Source organism: Barbatula barbatula, assembly GCF_947034865.1.
Source record: "Barbatula barbatula genome assembly, contig: scaffold_177, whole genome shotgun sequence".
Taxonomy (NCBI): Eukaryota; Metazoa; Chordata; class Actinopteri; order Cypriniformes; family Nemacheilidae; genus Barbatula; species Barbatula barbatula.
Genome location: NW_027636865.1, coordinates 2,501 through 24,284, shown reverse-complemented (window position 1 = coordinate 24,284; position 21,784 = coordinate 2,501). Strand labels below are relative to the sequence as shown.

General features: G+C 41.8%; 1 protein-coding gene across 1 annotated transcript in view; it reads left to right on the top strand.

Moving 5' to 3' along the window:
* Window positions 1-1,993: 1,993 nt before the first annotated feature.
* LOC306890988 (voltage-dependent T-type calcium channel subunit alpha-1I-like) overlaps window positions 1,994-21,784 on the top strand; it is a gene marked incomplete at its 3' end in the record, with an annotated part of 22,118 nt that continues 2,327 nt past the window's right edge. Inside the window, 22 exon segments of the mRNA XM_079488414.1 lie at window positions 1,994-2,101; window positions 2,175-2,308; window positions 5,088-5,185; window positions 6,878-7,037; window positions 8,233-8,575; window positions 8,710-8,802; window positions 8,884-9,178; window positions 11,542-11,759; window positions 11,940-12,091; window positions 12,184-12,372; window positions 13,058-13,175; window positions 13,244-13,399; window positions 13,473-13,557; window positions 13,727-13,863; window positions 14,927-15,337; window positions 17,108-17,208; window positions 17,546-17,669; window positions 18,177-18,245; window positions 18,584-18,762; window positions 20,749-20,875; window positions 21,199-21,324; window positions 21,704-21,784. The exon segment at window positions 21,704-21,784 is cut by the window's right edge and continues 9 nt beyond it. Coding sequence (XP_079344540.1) covers window positions 2,009-2,101; window positions 2,175-2,308; window positions 5,088-5,185; window positions 6,878-7,037; window positions 8,233-8,575; window positions 8,710-8,802; window positions 8,884-9,178; window positions 11,542-11,759; window positions 11,940-12,091; window positions 12,184-12,372; window positions 13,058-13,175; window positions 13,244-13,399; window positions 13,473-13,557; window positions 13,727-13,863; window positions 14,927-15,337; window positions 17,108-17,208; window positions 17,546-17,669; window positions 18,177-18,245; window positions 18,584-18,762; window positions 20,749-20,875; window positions 21,199-21,324; window positions 21,704-21,784 — 3,489 coding nt within the window.

The window sequence follows — 21,784 nt, the reverse complement described above, 5'->3', positions numbered from 1 at the left end:
CTTTTCCATTATCAAGTAAATGTGAGGAATCAGACTGAAGTGTGTGTGTGTTTGTGTGTTTGGTGAGGTCATAATTGTGTTATTAAGAGGTGTGTCGCAGCCCTCAGCCTGCCATCAACTTTTAGACATTTTCAATAACTTGATTTAAAAACTCTGCTGTTGCTATGGAGTTGAAATGAGTCGCCGTGGAGACAAAGACAGGAGTGAGCTAGTGATGTGTGTTTTAGTTTGATGTTTTTTGATGAGCTGTTACAGACATTGCTTTAGTCCTGCGGTGTGTGTGATGTCACTGGTTTAATTCACAGATTCTTGAATGTCTCTCTCTCTCTCTCGGTCTGTCTCCTCTAGATTTGTCTAGATGTTATACACTATTAGCTGATGAAATCCAGAACTCAACTGCGTAGTTGACTGAGCGTAAAACATGAACACGTAATGATGCCTGTAAAGGCGAGTGATGTTGAAAGCTGTGCTCTGAAGCGCTGTGGACTGTGGAAAGGTCTTCATTATTCCTGCCTGTTCTTCTGAAAGACCTGTCCTGTCTAAATAAAGCCTTTCAAATGTGTCCAGATCCCACCGCCTCTGAGTTTGTCCCCGCCCACAGCTCTTCAGCGAGACGAGGATTAGCACTGACCCGAGGTCAGCGTGTGTGAGATGTGAAGCAGTCACTGTAACCTGTGGAGGAAATGTGTCTACTGTTAGTAAATGAAAACTAAACTAACACTTCATATACTTGATCAGCAGTATTAAAAATAAATACATCATTAATAAACTGACAAATACACATAACAACATTGCAAACATATACAAATAATAATGAATTACAAATGATTCAAAATAATAATAAAAGGACTTTAATGTAAAACTAAAAACTCCAAGCCAAACTGTGCATGTCACATACTGATAAATCCAGAATTCACAGGAATGTGTGTGTGTGTACGTGATGATGATGATGATGTCACAGATGTGTGTGTGTGTGTGTGTGTACGTGATGATGATGATGATGATGTCACTGATGTGTGTGTGTGTGTGTACGTGATGATGATGATGTCACTGATGTGTGTGTGTGTACGTGATGATGATGATGATGTCATTGATGTGTGTGTGTGTGTACGTGATGATGATGATGTCACTGATGTGTGTGTGTGTACGTGATGATGATGATGTCACTGATGTGTGTATGTGTGTGTGTGTGTGTGTGTGTGTGTACGTGATGATGATGATGTCACTGATGTGGTGTGTGTGTGTGTGTACGTGATGATGATGATGATGTGTTTGTGTGTACGTGATGATGATGATGTCACTGATGTGTGTGTGTGTGTGTACGTGATGATGATGATGATGATGACGTCACTGATGTGTGTGTGTGTGTGTGTGTGTGTACGTGATGATGATGATGACGATGATGTCACTGATGTGTGTGTGTGTGTGTGTACGTGATGATGATGATGATGATGATGATGATGTCACTGATGTGTGTGTGTGTGTGTGTGTGTGTGTGTGTGTGTGTGTGTACGTGATGATGATGATGTCACTGATGTGTGTGTGTGTGTGTACGTGATGATGATGATGATGATGACGTCACTGATGTGTGTGTGTGTGTGTGTGTGTGTGTGTGTACGTGATGATGATGATGACGATGATGTCACTGATGTGTGTGTGTGTGTGTGTGTGTGTGTGTGTGTACGTGATGATGATGATGATGATGATGTCACTGATGTGTGTGTGTGTGTGTGTGTGTGTACGTGATGATGATGATGTCACTGATGTGTGTGTGTGTGTACGTGATGATGATGATGTCACTGATGTGTGTGTGTGTGTGTGTACGTGATGATGATGATGTCACTGATGTGTGTGTGTGTGTGTGTGTGTACGTGATGATGATGATGTCACTGATGTGTGTGTGTGTGTGTACGTGATGATGATGATGATGATGATGATGTCACTGATGTGTGTAGTGTTCTGTTATGATCTTAACCGTGTGATGTGAACGTGGTTCGAGCGGGTCAGTATGCTGGTGATTCTGTTAAACTGTGTGACGTTGGGAATGTTTCAACCCTGTGAGAACATGGACTGCTCATCTGAACGCTGTCAGATTCTACAGGTCAGTCCCGTCTCCTCTCACGTGTCTCTCCTGAAGACACACTCATGTTATTCAAGTCTGTGTCTGTCTTCAGGTGTTTGACGCCTTCATCTACGTCTTCTTTGCTCTGGAGATGGTGGTGAAGATGTTGGCTCTGGGAATCTTCGGCCGGCGCTGTTATCTGGGCGACACATGGAACAGACTGGACTTCTTCATTGTCATGGCAGGGTGAGATGTGACTGATCTCAGAACAGATTTCCTCACGATAAACAGGGATTCTATAGAGTGACTGTAATCACAGACGTTTGATAAAGCCGAACAAACCACTGTTGAGTCTGACATCACTTGTGGGTTTTAAACCGTACTAGACAGATGTGAGATTCTATTAGAACATGACTTTATTACAGTTATATTTCTCAATCTTTATATTGTGTATGTGTAGTTTCTATGGTAAATGATATGTTTTATAGAAATGAATCATATCTATCAGTGTTAATGAGGATACTCCAGATCCTGGGAGAGAAATTAAAATTTAAAGGACGAGTATAAAAGTAGAAACAAGGGCTTTTATGTCTGGACCTTCATGAATTAAAGAGCAGACTGTCAGCGTTCCTCCGCTGCGTTTGGATATTCTCTCATCACCTCCAGAACATTCTGAACAGTGGAAAGAGTTCTGGAAATGTGTACTTTTGTACAAGTACCGTTACATTGCTGAAATTGTACTCAATTATGAGTAAAAGTGTAAATGACTCTTCTCCAAAACTACTGAGAGTACTAGTTACTCGTTCCTTTTTTGTCTGTGTTATTTAATGAATTCAGATAATGATTAATAATCATATTTGGAGATTTATATGGAAAATATAGCTACTTTTAACAAAACACATCTTTACCTAAAAACCCTTCAATGTGTCTATCACGAGCTCAGTTTTTCAGTTAAAACCATTCATGCACTTCCAACACGGTTCAATCATGTGTACTAGACACCTTAATGCAGGAATGAATAAATTAGAGCCCCAAATACTGCATGCAAAAAATGCACAACATTTGTAACCAAAATTGCATTGGCTGGCTCTTCATTAACTCAACCATAAGCCCCCTCAGATGTATGTGGGACAGTAAAGATTTTTACCTGAAATTGTGATCCATTTAATAAAATGCAAGTCTTTCATGTTCTAAAAAGTTGAAAATACAGATTGTGGTGACAAAAGTAATCCATGCGGTTTCTTTCTATCTTATTTAAGCGAATCGATTGATCTGTGTGAGGAACTGAATGTTATTTTCAACATTATAACTAAGGCTGGAATCTATTCCAAAGGAGAAACCAGTTCTCGATTCCAAGACGTTGATTATCAATCGATTCCATTAAAGGAATCAACTCCTTCATAAGCACAAGCCCCACCCCTTACCTGACAGTATTCTTACATATATTTTATACAATTGACTGTTTTTCGATCTCAACCTCAATTATTTTTGTGTACACTGCGGAATAATTTTAAAAATAGTCATTTGACCTGTGCTTTATTTTTTAAAACAGCTAGTTTATTTATTTTATTAATTATATTCTTAAAAATACATTGGAATTTCAGGACAAGATTTTTGTTATAGAAACAATAAACAATTTATACATGTAAAAAGTGACAGCTTAGAAATATGTACGTTTTTTTAAAAAATAATAAATAAAAATCAGAAGTAAAACAGGGCATCGAGCAGGAATCGAAAACATCAGCTAGGAATCAATTATTGGAATCGATTCTTTCGCTTCCCAAACCAGGAATTTGAATTGGAATCGACTCCAAAAATATCTGAATCGAACATGTCCTAATTATAACTGGTAATGTATAGTGTGAAACTGCTTGACGTGCCGTACTCACTCATAAGGTCAGAGCATCTGTTTGGCGAACGGACTGATACAGGAACTCAATATTTCTCCTTGTCTCAGATGAGCCTTCGTATTTTCTGGTTTGATACGAGCCCTGCCTGCCGCGCTACTGAAACAAATGCAGACTGATACACATTATCAATTATAACTATTTAAATAATTGTCCGTTTCTTATAAATGTTGTGATTCCCTTCATTAGAGGTTAAGGAGTCGCAGGGATTGCGTTTGTGTTGCCTGTTGGTTTGTAAACTTTGAAAGACACAGCACTTGTGTGAAACCTCTTCGGTCTAAAATCTTTTGGTCCGTTTACGGTCGGATATCTTTATTGGCTATGAAACTGCCTGTCAGAGGTTTGAATATTAGTCCAAATTGTACTCGAGTGTGATTTAACCCTTAAAGTGTAAACACTCATTGTGTTCATGATTCTGATAAACTCTTATCACACGTGTGCTACTGTACCGTATGTGTCATATTTATAATGATCATCGTGTGTGTGTGTGTGTGTGTGAATCATCATCAGATGATGTGGGAGAGAATCAGCTCCTTATACAAACTAAGGGAAGCTTTCACTCTCACGTGCGTGTTTAAATGTGTGCGTGTTATCATGTGTGTTTTAATGTTTGTTTCGATAAATAGAAAGCCATACGGGACTGTGTGTGTTTGTGTGTGTAATGTGTTGTTATTGTATTGTGTTTCTTTCATGAGGTGTCAGAGTTTATAATGAACGTGTGGAAATGCAGGACAGATGGAGCTTTAATTAATGCTGTGTGTGTGTGTGTGTGTGTGTGTGTGTGTGTGTGTGTCTGGCTTGTGTGCGTGCGTGTGTGTGTGTGTGCGCGTGCCTGCGTGCGTGTGTATCAGATGTGTGTGTATTAGAAACTGTCTGCAGATAAGTAGAAGAGCTGTTTCATGTCTCCGAACAAACATCACTGAGATCCACAGCACAAACACACACAATTCAGTGTGTGTGTGTGTAATGTGTTATTATTGTATTGTGTTTCTTTCATGAGGTGTCAGAGTTTATAATGAATGTGTGGAAATGCAGGACAGATGGAGCTTTAATTAATGCTGTGTGTGTGTGTGTGTGTGTGTCCATGATAAGAATAAGATGTGTGTTGTGTTTTTTAGGGTGGTGGAGTATTCACTGGATCTTCAGAACATTAATCTGACGGCCATCAGAACTGTGAGAGTCCTGAGACCTCTGAAGGCCATTAACAGAGTTCCCAGTGAGTCCCTCTGATTGTGTTATTCATCTACACACCTGTATGTTCTTTCTGATGTTCTGCTCTTCTCCATATGGTGAAAAAAGACATCATTTATATGACATATGTGCTACGTTCATTTTTGTCTGGTTATCAATGTTCTTCAAAACATCTTTTGTTTTCTGCAGAAGAATGCCGTGACATGAGGGTAAGGGTCATTTTGAATGAACTGTGCCTTTAATGTATTCTCTTTAATGATGAATAAATTAAAGATTTAAAGTGAAATAAACTTAAGATGATCAGCTTACTGAAGTCAAAGATGAAAATGTGCTCGCATTCAGTGTTTAGTTTAGCTAAACAGGTTTAGTATTGATTGTGTTTAAGCTATTAGCAGATAATTTCATTCTTTAACAGGCAGAATAAAGCATCAACACACACACACACACACTCATTATATGAAATATTGCTGTACTGACTTTGATACATCACAAAATCTACACACAACACAATTAAAATATATGAGCACCATCATGGTTTTTCAGTAAATTTAACTTAAACAGATTTCAAAATAACATGAAAATCGTTGTTGTGTGAGTTCCCTTGTCAACTTACAGCGCTCATGTAGGCTGTACTTAAATATTTCATTCATATGAAATATTCTTAATGTTCATACAGCATGTGAAGTACATTATTATAACAAATAGTATTTAAAAATTGATGACTGATTAGTTGAATGATTCTTTACAGAAGCACACAACATGACTGTGTGTCTTCCTTATTTTGGTAAGAAATATGATGGGTTGAACAGGGTCTGTGCTCACCAAAGCAAACACCAATCACCTGAATGGTAAACGATTATTCACTACCAAACAACATCAATAAGAATAAATACATCTTACATTTCATTGTTCATCTTATTAACATCTACAGTATATAAAGTGCTTATTATTTAAAATGCATGAAAAATCTAACTTTTCAGGCGCAAAGAAAATTTAAGTTCATTGAGGTCATTGAAAATGTATGTAGGTTTTACTTTATTTTAACTGTAGTTAACTCTAATGTTTACATTCACTTCATGTATACTTTTGAACTTTTCATGTCATTTATATTTTTATGTTGCATGAACAAAGGATTTGAAGTCATGTTTAAGATTTTATAAATGTGTATATTTTTAAGCAGAAGCTACTTCACATAAAGCAATATGGTTGTTGAGACAACGAATCACTTTTTAGAGTGCAATGTGATATTCAGCCTCAGCAACATGAACGTGACTCTGATGGTCAAGAGAGAACTGAAAGCCTCTCTGAAGGATTCTTGGATATGATGTCAGCAGATCTTGTGCTCATGAATGTGCTGATATGAGCTTCAGAGAGAAAACAAGCTTGTGATCAGTGAGATTAAATGAAGAGCAAACGAAAGCTTTTGTTTAAGTCTCACGTGTGTCTCAGATATTTCTCTTGAGAAAAAGAGTCAGAAATTTGTCTGTCATGAGAGTTTGAGAGAGACATCAACAGTGTGTGAAACTGAGCTCAGATCCGTCTCGTCTGTGATCAAGTCAATATCAACTCAAACATTTCTCATCACATTTACTCAAATCCTTTTACTCTTTCTACTTCTCCTGAACAATCTGAGACACAAGTGAGAACTCCATCAGACCTCCTCAGCTATGAAAGAGGAACATGTGAGTAATGGCATTTTCTTCTGTGTGTGTGTCAGGTATGCGTATTTTGGTGAATCTGTTGTTGGACACACTGCCGATGTTGGGGAACGTGCTGCTCTTGTGTTTCTTTGTCTTCTTCATCTTCGGGATCATTGGTGTACAGCTGTGGGCGGGGCTTCTGCGGAACCGTTGCTACCCGGAGCAAAACTTCACACTGTGAGTCCACACACACGCGCACACACAAACACACACAAACACGCACACACACTCGCACACACACACAAATGCACACACACACACACATGTACAAACACACACACAAACACGCACACACACATGCACACACACACGCACACACACACATGCACAAACACGCACAAACACACACACACACACACACACAAACATGCACACACACAAACACGCACACACACTCGCACACACACACAAATGCACACACACACACACATGTACAAACACACACACAAACACGCACACACACATGCACACACACACGCACACACACACATGCACAAACACGCACAAACACACACACACACACACAAACATGCACACACACAAACACGCACACAAACTCGCACATACACACATAAGGTGCTGAGTAAGAGATAAATATAGAATGAAATATCAATATCAAGCCCTGAGCTCCGTCTCTCTCTCTCTCTCTCTCTCTGTCTCTCTCTCTCTCTCTCTCTCTCTCTCTCTCTCTGTCTCTCTCTCTCTCTCTCTCTCACTGTCTCTCTCTCTCTCTCTCTCTCTCTCTCTCTCTCTCTCTGTACATATTTACATACTTTTGACAAACAAATCTATTTGAAACGTACAGTATAACAGCATGGAAGAAGCTGATCAGATCATGTGCTCTGTCGGGTGTATTGATGGGATCTCTCGAGTGTATTTGCTCTTGTCGTAATTGTGTGTTTCTGGATGTGTCTCAGCTCTTCTCTGTATGTTGGCAGTGATCTGAAGCATATCTCAGTTTATTGATCAGAGATCTGTCTGTTCTCCATAAAGAATCATGTATATCATCTTTCTTACAGATTCACCTCCACCGTCAGGAGACGCTTTAAGTGACCTTAAGTGACGACTCAATGCAGCATTTATGATTTACACACACACACAGAGAGAGAGAGAGAACTGTGTGTGTGTGTGTGTGTGTGTGTGTGTGTTTATATTGAACATCTGTGTCAGTGCTGTACAGTAAACTCTGTGTACAGTAAGATGCTTCAGTCAGTAAATGTGACGTGACATATTGTGTCATAATAAAGCAGACACACAAGACCATCTGACAGAAACACAAGCCAGAAATACAGATGAAAGGATCCGTCAAAAATGTGAATTTGTTCGATCTGATTTCATGTAAATATCAACCGTTCTGACTGTGTGTTTTAAGGTCGACGGGCGTATCACTTCCTGCTCAGTACTACTCACTGGATGAGGAAGACGAGAGGCCCTTCATCTGTTCTCTGCCGCAGGATAATGGCATCATGTCGTGCGGTGACGTGCCGGCTCGTCGTGTAGCAGGACATCAGTGTTGTCTGGATTTAGATGATGTTCTTCATCATCAGACGATGGGCCTGACCACTGAACCCGTCCTGAACACCAGCGCTCTTATTCCTGGACTCTGTCTGAACTGGAATCAATATTACACACGCTGTATCACGGGTCACAAAAACCCACACAAAGGAGCTATCAACTTCGACAACATCGGATACGCCTGGATCGTCATATTTCAGGTTACTCTCTGAAAACTTTCCTTTTATTTGTATTTGTACTTTCGTTTCAATTTGCAAACCAACTTTACAGAAAATATGAATACAGGAAAATGGAAGAAATGTTAGTTTTCTCCCTAACGTGTTTGTGTGTTTAGGTCATAACTCTGGAGGGTTGGGTGGAAATCATGTATTATGTCATGGACGCACATTCCTTCTACAACTTCATTTATTTTATTCTGCTTATTATAGTAAGTACACTACACACACACACACACACACACACAAGTGTAGAATTAACTCGTTCTCTGCACTTTTGTCTCACCTCACAGATCGGCTCTTTCTTCATGATAAACTTGTGTTTGGTCGTCATAGCCACACAGTTTTCTGAGACCAAACAGCGTGAGCATCAGTTGATGCAGGAGCAGCGGGATGCGTGTCTGTCCTCCAGCACTCTGGCTGAACCCGGAGACTGTTACGGGGAAATCTTTCAGCTCGTCCGTCACGTCCTGCACAAGACCCATCGGCGCATCGCCACGTTCTGTACAGCTCTCTGTCAAACACCACAGCAGAGAACATCACCTCACCACAAACACCACATCAACGGAGGACAGACCCTCCAGCACGGTTAGATCGCTTTAGATCACAGGTCTCACACTCCTGAGAGGTGTATGCATGACGCTGAGCCACTCGCCCTGATGTGATCTGATCAAACGGATCTCTACTGGAGTAATGATAGATTAGATCAGACGGATCTCTACTGGAGTAATGATAGATGAGATCAGACGGATCCCTACTGGAGTAATGATAGATGAGATCAGACGGATGTCTACTGGAGTAATGATAGATGAGATCAGACGGATCTCTACTGGAGTAATGATAGATGAGATCAGACGGATCTCTACTGGAGTAATGATAGATGAGATCAGACGGATCCCTACTGGAGTAATGATAGATGAGATCAGACGGATCCCTACTGGAGTAATGATAGACGAGATCAGACGGATCTCTACTGGAGTAATGATAGATTAGATCAGACGGATCTCTACTGGAGTAATGATAGATGAGATCAGACGGATCCCTACTGGAGTAATGATAGACGAGATCAGACGGATCTCTACTGGAGTAATGATAGATGAGATCAGACGGATCTCTACTGGAGTAATGATAGATGAGATCAGACGGATCTCTACTGGAGTAATGATAGATTAGATCAGACGGATCTCTACTGGAGTAATGATAGACGAGATCAGACGGATCTCTACTGGAGTAATGATAGACGAGATCAGACGGATCCCTACTGGAGTAATGATAGATGAGATCAGACGGATCTCTACTGGAGTAATGATAGACGAGATCAGACGGATCTCTACTGGAGTAATGATAGATTAGATCAGACGGATCTCTACTGGAGTAATGATAGACGAGATCAGACGGATCCCTACTGGAGTAATGATAGATTAGATCAGACGGATCTCTACTGGAGTAATGATAGACGAGATCAGACGGATCTCTACTGGAGTAATGATAGATGAGATCAGACGGATCTCTACTGGAGTAATGATAGATGAGATCAGACGGATCTCTACTGGAGTAATGATAGACGAGATCAGACGGATCTCTACTGGAGTAATGATAGACGAGATCAGACGGATCTCTACTGGAGTAATGATAGACGAGATCAGACGGATCCCTACTGGAGTAATGATAGATGAGATCAGACGGATCTCTACTGGAGTAATGATAGACGAGATCAGACGGATCTCTACTGGAGTAATGATAGATTAGATCAGACGGATCTCTACTGGAGTAATGATAGACGAGATCAGACGGATCCCTACTGGAGTAATGATAGATTAGATCAGACGGATCTCTACTGGAGTAATGATAGACGAGATCAGACGGATCTCTACTGGAGTAATGATAGATGAGATCAGACGGATCCCTACTGGAGTAATGATAGATGAGATCAGACGGATCTCTACTGGAGTAATGATAGACGAGATCAGACGGATCCCTACTGGAGTAATGATAGATGAGATCAGACGGATCCCTACTGGAGTAATGATAGACGAGATCAGACGGATCTCTACTGGAGTAATGATAGATGAGATCAGACGGATCCCTACTGGAGTAATGATAGACGAGATCAGACGGATCTCTACTGGAGTAATGATAGACGAGATCAGACGGATCTCTACTGGAGTAATGATAGATGAGATCAGACGGATCCCTACTGGAGTAATGATAGATGAGATCAGACGGATCTCTACTGGAGTAATGATAGATGAGATCAGACGGATCTCTACTGGAGTAATGATAGATGAGATCAGACGGATCTCTACTGGAGTAATGATAGATGAGATCAGACGGATCCCTACTGGAGTAATGATAGATGAGATCAGACGGATCTCTACTGGAGTAATGATAGACGAGATCAGACGGATCCCTACTGGAGTAATGATAGATGAGATCAGACGGATCTCTACTGGAGTAATGATAGACGAGATCAGACGGATCCCTACTGGAGTAATGATAGATGAGATCAGACGGATCCCTACTGGAGTAATGATAGACGAGATCAGACGGATCTCTACTGGAGTAATGATAGATGAGATCAGACGGATCCCTACTGGAGTAATGATAGATGAGATCAGACGGATCTCTACTGGAGTAATGATAGACGAGATCAGACGGATCTCTACTGGAGTAATGATAGATGAGATCAGACGGATCCCTACTGGAGTAATGATAGATGAGATCAGACGGATCTCTACTGGAGTTATGATAGATGAGATCAGACGGATCTCTACTGGAGTTATAATAGATGAGATTAGACGGATCTCTACTGGAGTAATGATAGATGAGATCAGACGGATCCATACTGGAGTAATGATAGATGAGATCAGACTAATCATCTTTGAACTCTGTTTAGATGAAGGCGGATGTGTGTGTGTGTAATGTAACAGTGTCTATTTGATGTACTACAGACAGAGTGACACCTGCTGCCTCAGCAGCCAATCAGCAGCCAGAGGAGCGTGGTGCTGATGAGAGTGTGGAGGGGGCGTGTCAGGGGCGGGGTCTTGAGCTGTGGATGGAGATGAGAGTGAAACTGTGGGCGATCGTGGAGAGTAAATACTTCAACAGAGGCATCATGATCGCCATCCTCATCAACACAATCAGCATGGGCATAGAACACCACCAGCAGGTACACACAGTTTTATTAAGCGTGTTGTGGTGTTATTGTTCAGATGTTGTGTAGTTCTGCGAGAATCTGAATGTTTAGAACTCAGTGAAATAAAAGATGTCTGATCTGATTGACTTCATCATCATTAACTCTCTTCATTACTGCACCTAATGATGCGTGTGTGTGTGTGTGTGTGTGCAGCCAGAAGAGCTGACTAATGTTCTGGAGATCTGTAACATCGTGTTCACCAGTATGTTTGCTCTGGAGATGATGTTGAAGCTCACAGCGTTTGGCTGTCTTCATTACCTGCGTAATCCCTACAACAGTTTTGATGGAATCATTGTGATCATCAGGTAAACAGAGACAACAACAACACAATTATTCACACAACACTGATGATCTTTCTGCTTGATTCATATCTGTCTGTGTGTGTGTGTGTGCGCAGTGTGTGTGAGATCATGGGTCAGTCTGACGGCGGCGGTCTGTCAGTGCTCAGGACGTTCAGGTTGTTGCGTGTTCTGAAGCTGGTTCGGTTTATGCCGGCGTTACGCAGACAGCTGGTTGTTCTGATGAAGACTATGGACAATGTGGCCACGTTCTGCATGCTGCTGATGCTCTTCATCTTCATCTTCAGGTGTGAATCCACCTCTCATTACACTTGAGCGATACAGTCTCACAAACAATACAGTCTCAGAACAAAAGTCACAACTTCATAGAGTCAAGAGCAGCTCATACTTAACACATGATTTGACCTGTCTGTCTGTCTCTCTTTCTCTGTCTGTCCATCTGTCTCTCTTTCACTGACTGTCTGTTGGCCTGTCCGTCCGTATGTCTGTCTGTCTGTCTGTCTCTCTCTCTGTCTCTCTCTCTCTCTCTCTCTCTCTCTCTCTCTCTCTGTCTGTCTGTCTCTCTCTCTGTCTCCCTCTCTCTCTCTCTCTCTCTCTCTCTCTCTCTCTCTCTCTCTGTCTCTCTGTCTCTCTGTCTCTCTCTCTCTCTCTCTCTCTCTCTCTCTCTCTCTCTCTCTCTCTCTCTCTCTCTCTCTCTCTCTCTCTCTCTCTCTGTGTCTGTCTGTCTGTCTCTGTCTGTCTGTCTGTCTGTCTCTGTCTGTCTGTCTGTCTGTCTCTGTCTGTCTGTCCGTCCGTCTGTCACTTTCTCTGTCTGTCCGTCTGTTCTCTCTCTCTCTGTCTATCTGCCTCTCTCTCTGTCTATCTGCCTCTCTCTCTCTCTCTCTCTCTCTCTCTCTCTCTCTCTCTCTCTCTATGTCTGTCTTTCTCTGTCTGTTTGTCTGTCTGTCCATCTGTCTCTCTGTCTGTCTGCAGTATTCTGGGGATGCATATCTTTGGCTGTAAGTTCAGTCTTAAAACAGACACTGGAGACACAGTACCTGACCGGAAGAACTTTGATTCTCTGCTGTGGGCGATCGTCACTGTGTTTCAGGTACAGAGAGAGAGATGCGTGATGCACACGTCACTGAGACACACGCATGACTCTGTGTTTGTGTGTAGATTCTGACGCAGGAGGACTGGAATGGGGTGTTGTATAACGGGATGGCCTCCACGTCTCCTCTGGTTGCTCTTTATTTTGTGGCTCTCATGGCGTTTGGGAACTACGTTCTGTTCAATCTGCTGGTGGCCATACTGGTGGAGGGCTTTCAGGCTGAGGTGACCCCCCAGATAACACTGAATTAAACCAGAATTTCATTGAGTTCCTGCTGAATGTCGGTCTGTCCATCAGGGAGATGCCAATCACTCATTCACAGATGATGACCACTCGTCCTCTGATGACAACGAGAAACGGAAAGATTCGCTCACGTTCTCAGGTTTGATTCTCTTTACACATGATTCAATGTAAATACACCTGTGAGGGATAGACAGGAACATGTAGACTGTTTTTCAGTTGACTCTGCGTATGTTTATTATCCGGCATGATTGTTTTGGTTTCCAGCATCTCCTCTGAAGATGTCTGCTGTCTCTCTCTCTCTCCTGCAGATCCTAAACTCTCCTCTCTCACAGCTAACGGTCATCTTGAGTTGGCACCGCTGGCTGAAGGAAAGAGCCGGATGAGTTTTTCTGAGGAGAATCACAGGAGTCGACCCATCGGTCTATGCAGGAGATCTTCATCTCTGGTGTGTCAATAGAGAAATAAATGTCAGTCACATGTCTGTGTTTGTGCTGGACTGTCATTGGTCAATCCTGATTCTTCTCTAAACACCGGCTTTGTGTTTTCATCACCACCTCAAATCTCAGCGGATTTCCTTCTATATATAGAACCTTCCATATGCGTCTTTTTGCTCTGAGGGACACAAAAGATGTTTTGAGAAATGGTTTGGTTTTCATACAGTGAGGTCAATGAGGCTCAGTGTTGTTGGATGATCAACATTCTTCAAAATATCTTCTTTTGTGAGAGAGTGACATCCGTGCACATAATATTTGGATTGTGTGTGTAGACTTTTTTGTGTTTGTGTGAGACAAAATAAATATCTTGATAATGTGTGATACTCAGTCAAAGCCTTTCGGGGTTTCCATGGTAACGTCTTTTTTTAATTGTAGAAAGGGAGTGTGTTGAGCTGTTGTTGTTGTGCAGTCTGAAGAGTATTGTGGTAAAAACTCAAAGTGTAAAAGTACACATGTTGTCAGGTTTTGACAGAATCAAACGTGTTGTCCAGACTGCTGAACGGACGTGTGACTGATGTGATTCTGTTTGTTCATCAACACAACTTTCTGTGTGAGGTCAACAGCAGAGAACACACGTTTCTATGGCAACGGTTCCGGCTTCTAAAACGAGAACATGCCACCAACACACATCTTTATTCTCATGTCACGTGCTAAATCCTAAACAGAAAACGACACTCAAAACTTCTCACTCCAGAATCAACATGCATACAAACTGTAATCGTGATCTGCTCTGAACTTCTGCAACTCTGTGACATCACTCGCATGAAAGTGTCATCATTGGATGAAGAGAAACTTGAGTCGTCCAATCAAAGTGACGTCATCTTAATGTTAAAAACAGATCTCTGATTATTTGAGTCTGATCTCAAGTGTTTGAGTGACACAAATCAGCTGTGATTGTGTTGTGAATCTGATGAGTGTTAAAGAGACAGCAGCGAGAGAGTGAATAACAGAAATTGATGAATGAAAATGAATCGGTTAATGCTGAAATAAAAGTTAGTCTTTCTTTGTGTTTAGCGTCACAGTCGCAGTTTTCATTATCACCACTGGGGGCGTCCTCCTCCTCCTCAGGCGTCCTGGAGTCGGCGGTGCAGCTGGAACAGCGCGGGTCGTTCTGCTGGAGGTCTGACATCATCTGGAGGGATCGGGGGCAGTTTAAGGGTTCATGGTGTTCACTCACATCCCACCGAACACGAGACGCTTCTGCCTCATCCTCCGTTCCTGTCACGGCGAACCCGCCGGGCTCTCTCGCTGGAGCTCCCAGAACCCCTGCAGCGCCCCCCTCTGCTCCGGAAGAAGAGCGTCTCAGCGGAGCATCACGACTGTAACGGGAAGGGCCCGGGACCTCAGGGGCCGCTGCTCGGAGACATTTATCCTCAGCTGAATGTCCGTAAAGAAAAGAGTGACCTGGATGAAGACACAGAATATGTGAGTGACGCACAACTCTGGACACACAAATGATTTAAAGACGCAATCTGTAACTTTTAACTTGTGTTTAAAACATAAACTTGCAGATAAGACCTGTTTCAACTGTACACACTGTAGGACAGGGGTTCTTAAACTTCTGAGGGCCAAATGATGACAGTTTTTAAGCATATGTTTATCCTATGTTGCTCTCTTATTGAAGTACGTGCGTTGTTACTTCAGACACATTTCATGGTGATCAATAAAGACATGAATCTTGAATCATTTTAATTCCACTTATGTGCTTTTGAAAAGGTTTCTTTAGGTGATGTAGGTGTTCTAATAAAACAGCAAATTTTTTATAATGTGTAGTAAGCTCCTTCATAAAGAAATCTTCATAATGATGCATGAATTATTGGTAACTGACAAACAAATGACCGAGCTAGATTTCAACCGAGACAACGACTCTTTCTGTTTCCAGCACTAGTATAAAATGACCCAATCAGTCTTTAAATACAGCGACGTGACACAGATATTTGTATTATTAAAGCCTTTTTAATAGCATACTTATAGTATGTAATATATCTGTTTTTTTAGATACAGAAAACATGAATGTAATATTGTCATATATGTGTGACTCACTGTGACTTCCATTCAAATACATTTTATTGTTGTAGGACATTGAAACGTCGGCTCGTCAGGAGCATTTGACATTTATTTAATAAAGTTGTTTGGGCACATTAATATCGATGATGTCATAAGAAATTAGGCTGGTCTCTAGCTTTATAAAGATTTGTGTTTTGTTTGTAATCTTGAGATATGTAATGAACCAAGATACGAATAAGTTTTAAAAAGATATAGTGTGGCGTTTAAAGGACAATATAAGAAATTTAAAAAAATCTAATCAATCACTAACAATCTTCCACGATCACGCAATTTGAATGTGACTTCGATAACATTTGATTTAGATTTGTCACCTGATCCGGTGTTCAGCATCACACTCTTTTGATTCCTAACTGTGGTGCCGCACATTGGGCAGAACTGTTCTGCTCCAGTTCACTATTTTTACATGTGGTCTTGATTCTAGAATGGTGGGTTTGGGATAAATGGTGGGTGGGTGGTCTTCACCCCGTGGTCTCTCTAAGGGTTAGAAGGAGGGTCTGTACTGTAAGGCGGGTGGTCTTCACCCCGTGGTCTTTCTAAGGGTTAGAAGGAGGGTCTGTACTGTAAGGCGGGTGGTCTTCACCCCGTGGTCTCTCTAAGGGTTAGAAGGAGGGTCTGTACTGTAAGGCGGGTGGTCTTCACCCCGTGGTCTCTCTAAGGGTTAGAAGGAGGGTCTGTACTGTAAGGCGGGTGGTCTTCACCCCGTGGTCTCTCTAAGGGTTAGAAGGAGGGTCTGTACTGTAAGGCGGGTGGTCTTCACCCCGTGGTCTCTCTAAGGGTTAGAAGGAGGGTCTGTACTGTAAGGCGGGTGGTCTTCACCCCGTGGTCTCTCTGAGGGTTAGAAGGAGGGTCTGTACTGTAAGGCGGGTGGTCTTCACCCCGTGGTCTCTCTAAGGGTTAGAAGGAGGGTCTGTACTGTAAGGCGGGTGGTCTTCACCCCGTGGTCTCTCTGAGGGTTAAAAGGAGGGTCTGTACTGTAAGGCTGGTGGGTTTGGTAACAGTTAAGGGCATAGATTTTTCATACTTCATACTGAAGAAATGTATATATACTGGAAACACATCACAATAGCCTGATAAAAGTGTGTGTGTGCGTGTGTGTGTGCCTGTGTGTGCGTGCGTGTGTTTTCACAGAGTCTGTTTTCTCGTGTGCAGAAGATGATGGAGGTGTATCGTCCAGACTGGTGTGAGACCAGAGATGATTGGTCGATTTACTTATTTTCCCCTCAGAACAAGTATGTGGTCATCATGACCTCATGACACTTCTGTTAATTCTCTTCAACTCATTTATGTTGTATTTATCCAGTTTAACTCTCTGCTCAAGTGTGTGATGATGATGTGAAAAAACACGTGTTGTCTGGATATATGATCAGATGTAAGTCATGACACTGTAGAAGAGATGCTGAAGACAGTGTCGATTGAATCCCGTAGAGAATTCAGTCTGTGTGATTTCTGCCTCCGCTGGACAACAAATGATTATTGATGTTTACAGACTGATCACCCACCCTATCTCTCTGTTTGTGTGTGTCTCTTTCTCTGTCTGTTTGTATGTGTGTGTGTGTGTGTGTGCAGGTTTCGGTTGCTGTGTCAGATGATTATTGCTCATAAGCTGTTTGATTATGTGGTTCTTTCTTTCATCTTCCTCAACTGCATCACTGTAGCACTAGAGAGACCCAGAATCCATCAGGGCAGCCTGGTAGGACCCAACACCAACACAGTTACACCCCAGACAGATACTCAGACACAGTCAGACACACACTCACGCACACACCCCAGAAAGACACTCAGACGCACGCCCACGCACACACAAATACACACACACACACTGACCGACGCACACGAACACACACAGAGACACGAGACACAGACAGTTTGACTCATCATCATCATCATCATCACGTCTCGTCTCAGTAGTGTGAGAGCCATTTTCAACTCAGTGTGAAATCTGTCACATCATCATTTAGGAATGAAGTGTGATTTCTGCCTGAAACAGATAAGTGTGAAGAGATCTCGTCATCATATACACACACACAAGCTTTGTGTGAATAGATGTGTCACTATTATACAGTCTCACAGCACAGGTGTGTCAGTACACTTACAGTAGCTCACATGATGATGTTGTATGTAGATGTGAGCGGATGTGTTCTGTGGGCGTTTGTTGCTTTGGATGTGTTGTGAATCTGGATGTGTTTTCTCTTGTCAGGAGCGAGTCTTCCTCACCATCTCCAACTATGTTTTTACTGCAATCTTTGTTGCTGAGATGACAGTCAAGGTAAAGCTTACATGAACACCTCACATCTCTCTCTCTCTCTCAGGTCAGATAAAGAAGCATGTTGAGATCTGATGTTGTGTTGTGATGAAGACAACTGATGTTGTGTTCTGTTTACTGCACACAAACATCAGCAACCACTGTGTTCATTACTCACATACACATGACAGACATAGACTGCTAGAATGAGAACCTGTGAGGAAGAACCCATCACATGATTCATCTGACCATCACATCTCTCTCAGAAGAGACAGGGCTTGTGTATGTGTCCAGACATCAGAATGTCACTGACTCGCTCTTGTTCTGTCAGATGATCCCACAGTAGAATCTCTCTCTCTCAGGTGGTGTCTATGGGATTGTATCTGGGCGAGCGAGCATATCTGCGCAGCAGCTGGAACATTCTGGACGGTTTTCTTGTCTTTGTGTCTTTGATTGACATTGTGGTGTCAATGACAGGGGGAGCAAAGATTCTGGGCGTGCTGCGGGTACTCAGACTGTTGAGAACATTGCGCCCTCTCAGGTGAGGAGTAGAAATGTGATGTGATGTGATGTGATGTGATGTGTTGTGTTGTGTTGTGTTGTGATGTGATGTGATGTGATGTGATGTGTGATGAGATGTGATGTGTTGTGATGTGATGAGTGATGTAATGTGATGTGATGTGATGTGATGAGTGATGTGATGTGATGTGATGTGATGTGATGTGATGTGATGTGATGTGATGTGTTGTGATGTGATGTGATGTGATGATTGATGTGATGTGATGTGATGTGATGTGATGTGTTGTGATGTGATGAGTGATGTGATGAGTGATGTGATGTGATGTGTGATGTGTGATGTGATGTGATGTGATGAGTGATGTGTTGTGATGTGATGTGATGTGATGTGATGAGTGATGTGATGTGATGTGATGTGTTGTGATGTGATGAGTGATGTGATGTGATGTGATGTGATGTGATGTGATGTGATGAGTGATGTGTTGTGATGTGATGAGTGATGTGATGAGTGATGTGATGAGTGATGTGATGTGATGTGATGTGATGTGATGTGATGAGTGATTTGATGTGATGTGATGTGATGTGATGTGATGTGATGAGTGATGTGATGTGATGTGATGAGTGATGTGATGTGATGTGATGTGATGTGATGAGTGATGTGATGTGATGTGATGTGATGTGATGTGATGAGTGATGTGATGTGATGAGTGATGTGATGTGATGTGATGAGTGATGTGTGATGTGATGAGTGATGTGATGTGATGTGATGTGATGTGATGTGATGAGTGATGTGTGATGTGATGAGTGATGTGATGTGATGAGTGATTTGATGTGATGTGATGTGATGTGATGTGATGTGATGTGATGTGATGTGATGTGATGAGTGATGTGATGTGATGAGTGATGTGATGTGATGACATATGTGATGTGATGTGATGTGATGTGATGTGTGATGTGTGATGTGTGATGTGATGAGTGATGTGATGTGATGAGTGATGTGTGATGTGATGTGATGTGATGAGTGATGTGTGATGTGATGAGTGATGTGATGTGATGTGATGAGTGATTTGATGTGATGTGATGTGATGTGATGTGATGACATATGTGATGTGATGTGATGTGATGTGATGTGATGTGATGTGATGTGATGAGTGATGTGATGTGATGTGTTGTGATGTGATGTGATGATTGATGTGATGTGATGTGATGTGATGTGATGTGATGTGTTGTGATGTGATGTGATGTGATGTGATGAGCGATGTGATGTGATGTGATGAGTGATGTGATGTGATGTGATGTGATGTGATGTGATGAGTGATGTGATGTGATGTGATGTGATGTGATGTGTTGTGATGTGATGAGTGATGTGATGAGTGATGTGATGTGATGTGATGAGTGATTTGATGTGATGTGATGTGATGTGATGAGTGATGTGATGTGATGTGTGATGAGATGTGATGTGTTGTGATGTGATGTGATGAGTGATGTGATGAGTGATGTGATGTGATGAGTGATGTGATGTGATGTGATGAGTGATGTGTTGTGATGTGATGTGATGAGTGATGTGATGTGATGTGATGGAATGTGATGTGATGTGTTGTGATGTGATGAGTGATGTGATGTGATGTGATGTGATGTGATGTGATGAGTGATGTGTTGTGATGTGATGTGATGTGATGAGTGATGTGATGAGTGATGTGATGTGATGTGATGTGATGTGATGTGATGAGTGATTTGATGTGATGTGATGTGATGTGATGTGATGTGATGTGATGAGTGATGTGTTGTGATGTGATGTGATGTGATGAGTGATGTGATGAGTGATGTGATGTGATGTGATGTGATGAGTGATTTGATGTGATGTGATGTGATGTGATGTGATGAGTGATGTGATGTGTGATGAGATGTGATGTGTTGTGATGTGATGTGATGTGATGAGTGATGTGATGAGTGATGTGATGTGATGTGATTATGAGTTATGTTATATGTGATTCTTCTGGGTGTTTGTCAGGGTGATCAGTCGAGCTCCAGGACTCAAGCTGGTGGTGGAAACACTCATCACATCACTGAAGCCCATCGGGAACATTGTTCTCATCTGCTGTGCCTTCTTCATCATATTTGGCATTCTGGGAGTTCAGGTTCATCTGATGTTTAGTGTTCTTATCACACTCATTCATGTCTATAGATTCTGCTTCATTCACTCCAACACTCACAACAAACTCCAGATGATCTTCTGATCCTGTGTTCAGCACATGTAGAAGTGTCATTTGATTAGAATGTGAGAAAGTTGATTATAATAGAATTGAAATTCAGTGTAGTATTACTGTACATCAAAACATTTGACCATACAAAGTGTTGATTGAATGTTGACAGTCTTCGTCTCAGATTGATTTCACATACACACACTGATCTCACAATCATCAATCGTGTGTTTGTGTGCGTGTGCGTGTTCTTCCTGCAGCTCTTCAAAGGAAAGTTTTATTACTGTGTTGGTTTGGATGTGAAAAACATCACAAATAAGTCGGACTGTCTCTCTGCTAACTACAGATGGGTTCATCACAAGTACAACTTTGACAACCTGGGTCAGGTACACAGCACCAGTATAACACAACACACACCCACAGCGTTCTCTTTTCTTTCAGCCGTTTGAGTTCTGGAAGTATTTCTCTTGATCATTTTCTGCAGTGAGATTTCTTTAATAAAAAGTGTTCATGTATGAATCAAGCCGTGAAATGAATCACTTTATAAACTCTGAAGTGAAACTGAACGTACACTAAGCAATAAGAGAAATGCACATGACTGTGAATGTGTGACTGAACTTCTCAATCCCATGAAGCACTGCAAATGATTGGTTCAAAATATGACATTTCATCACATGACTTCAGAGCTCACAGTAGAGCTGTGTTTAAACGTGTTGTGTAGTCAGTCTGGATTATGATTGTGTGTTTAATGGTTTTACTCTTCAGGCTCTGATGTCACTGTTTGTGTTGGCATCTAAAGATGGATGGGTAAATATCATGTATCATGGCCTGGATGCTGTTGGGATC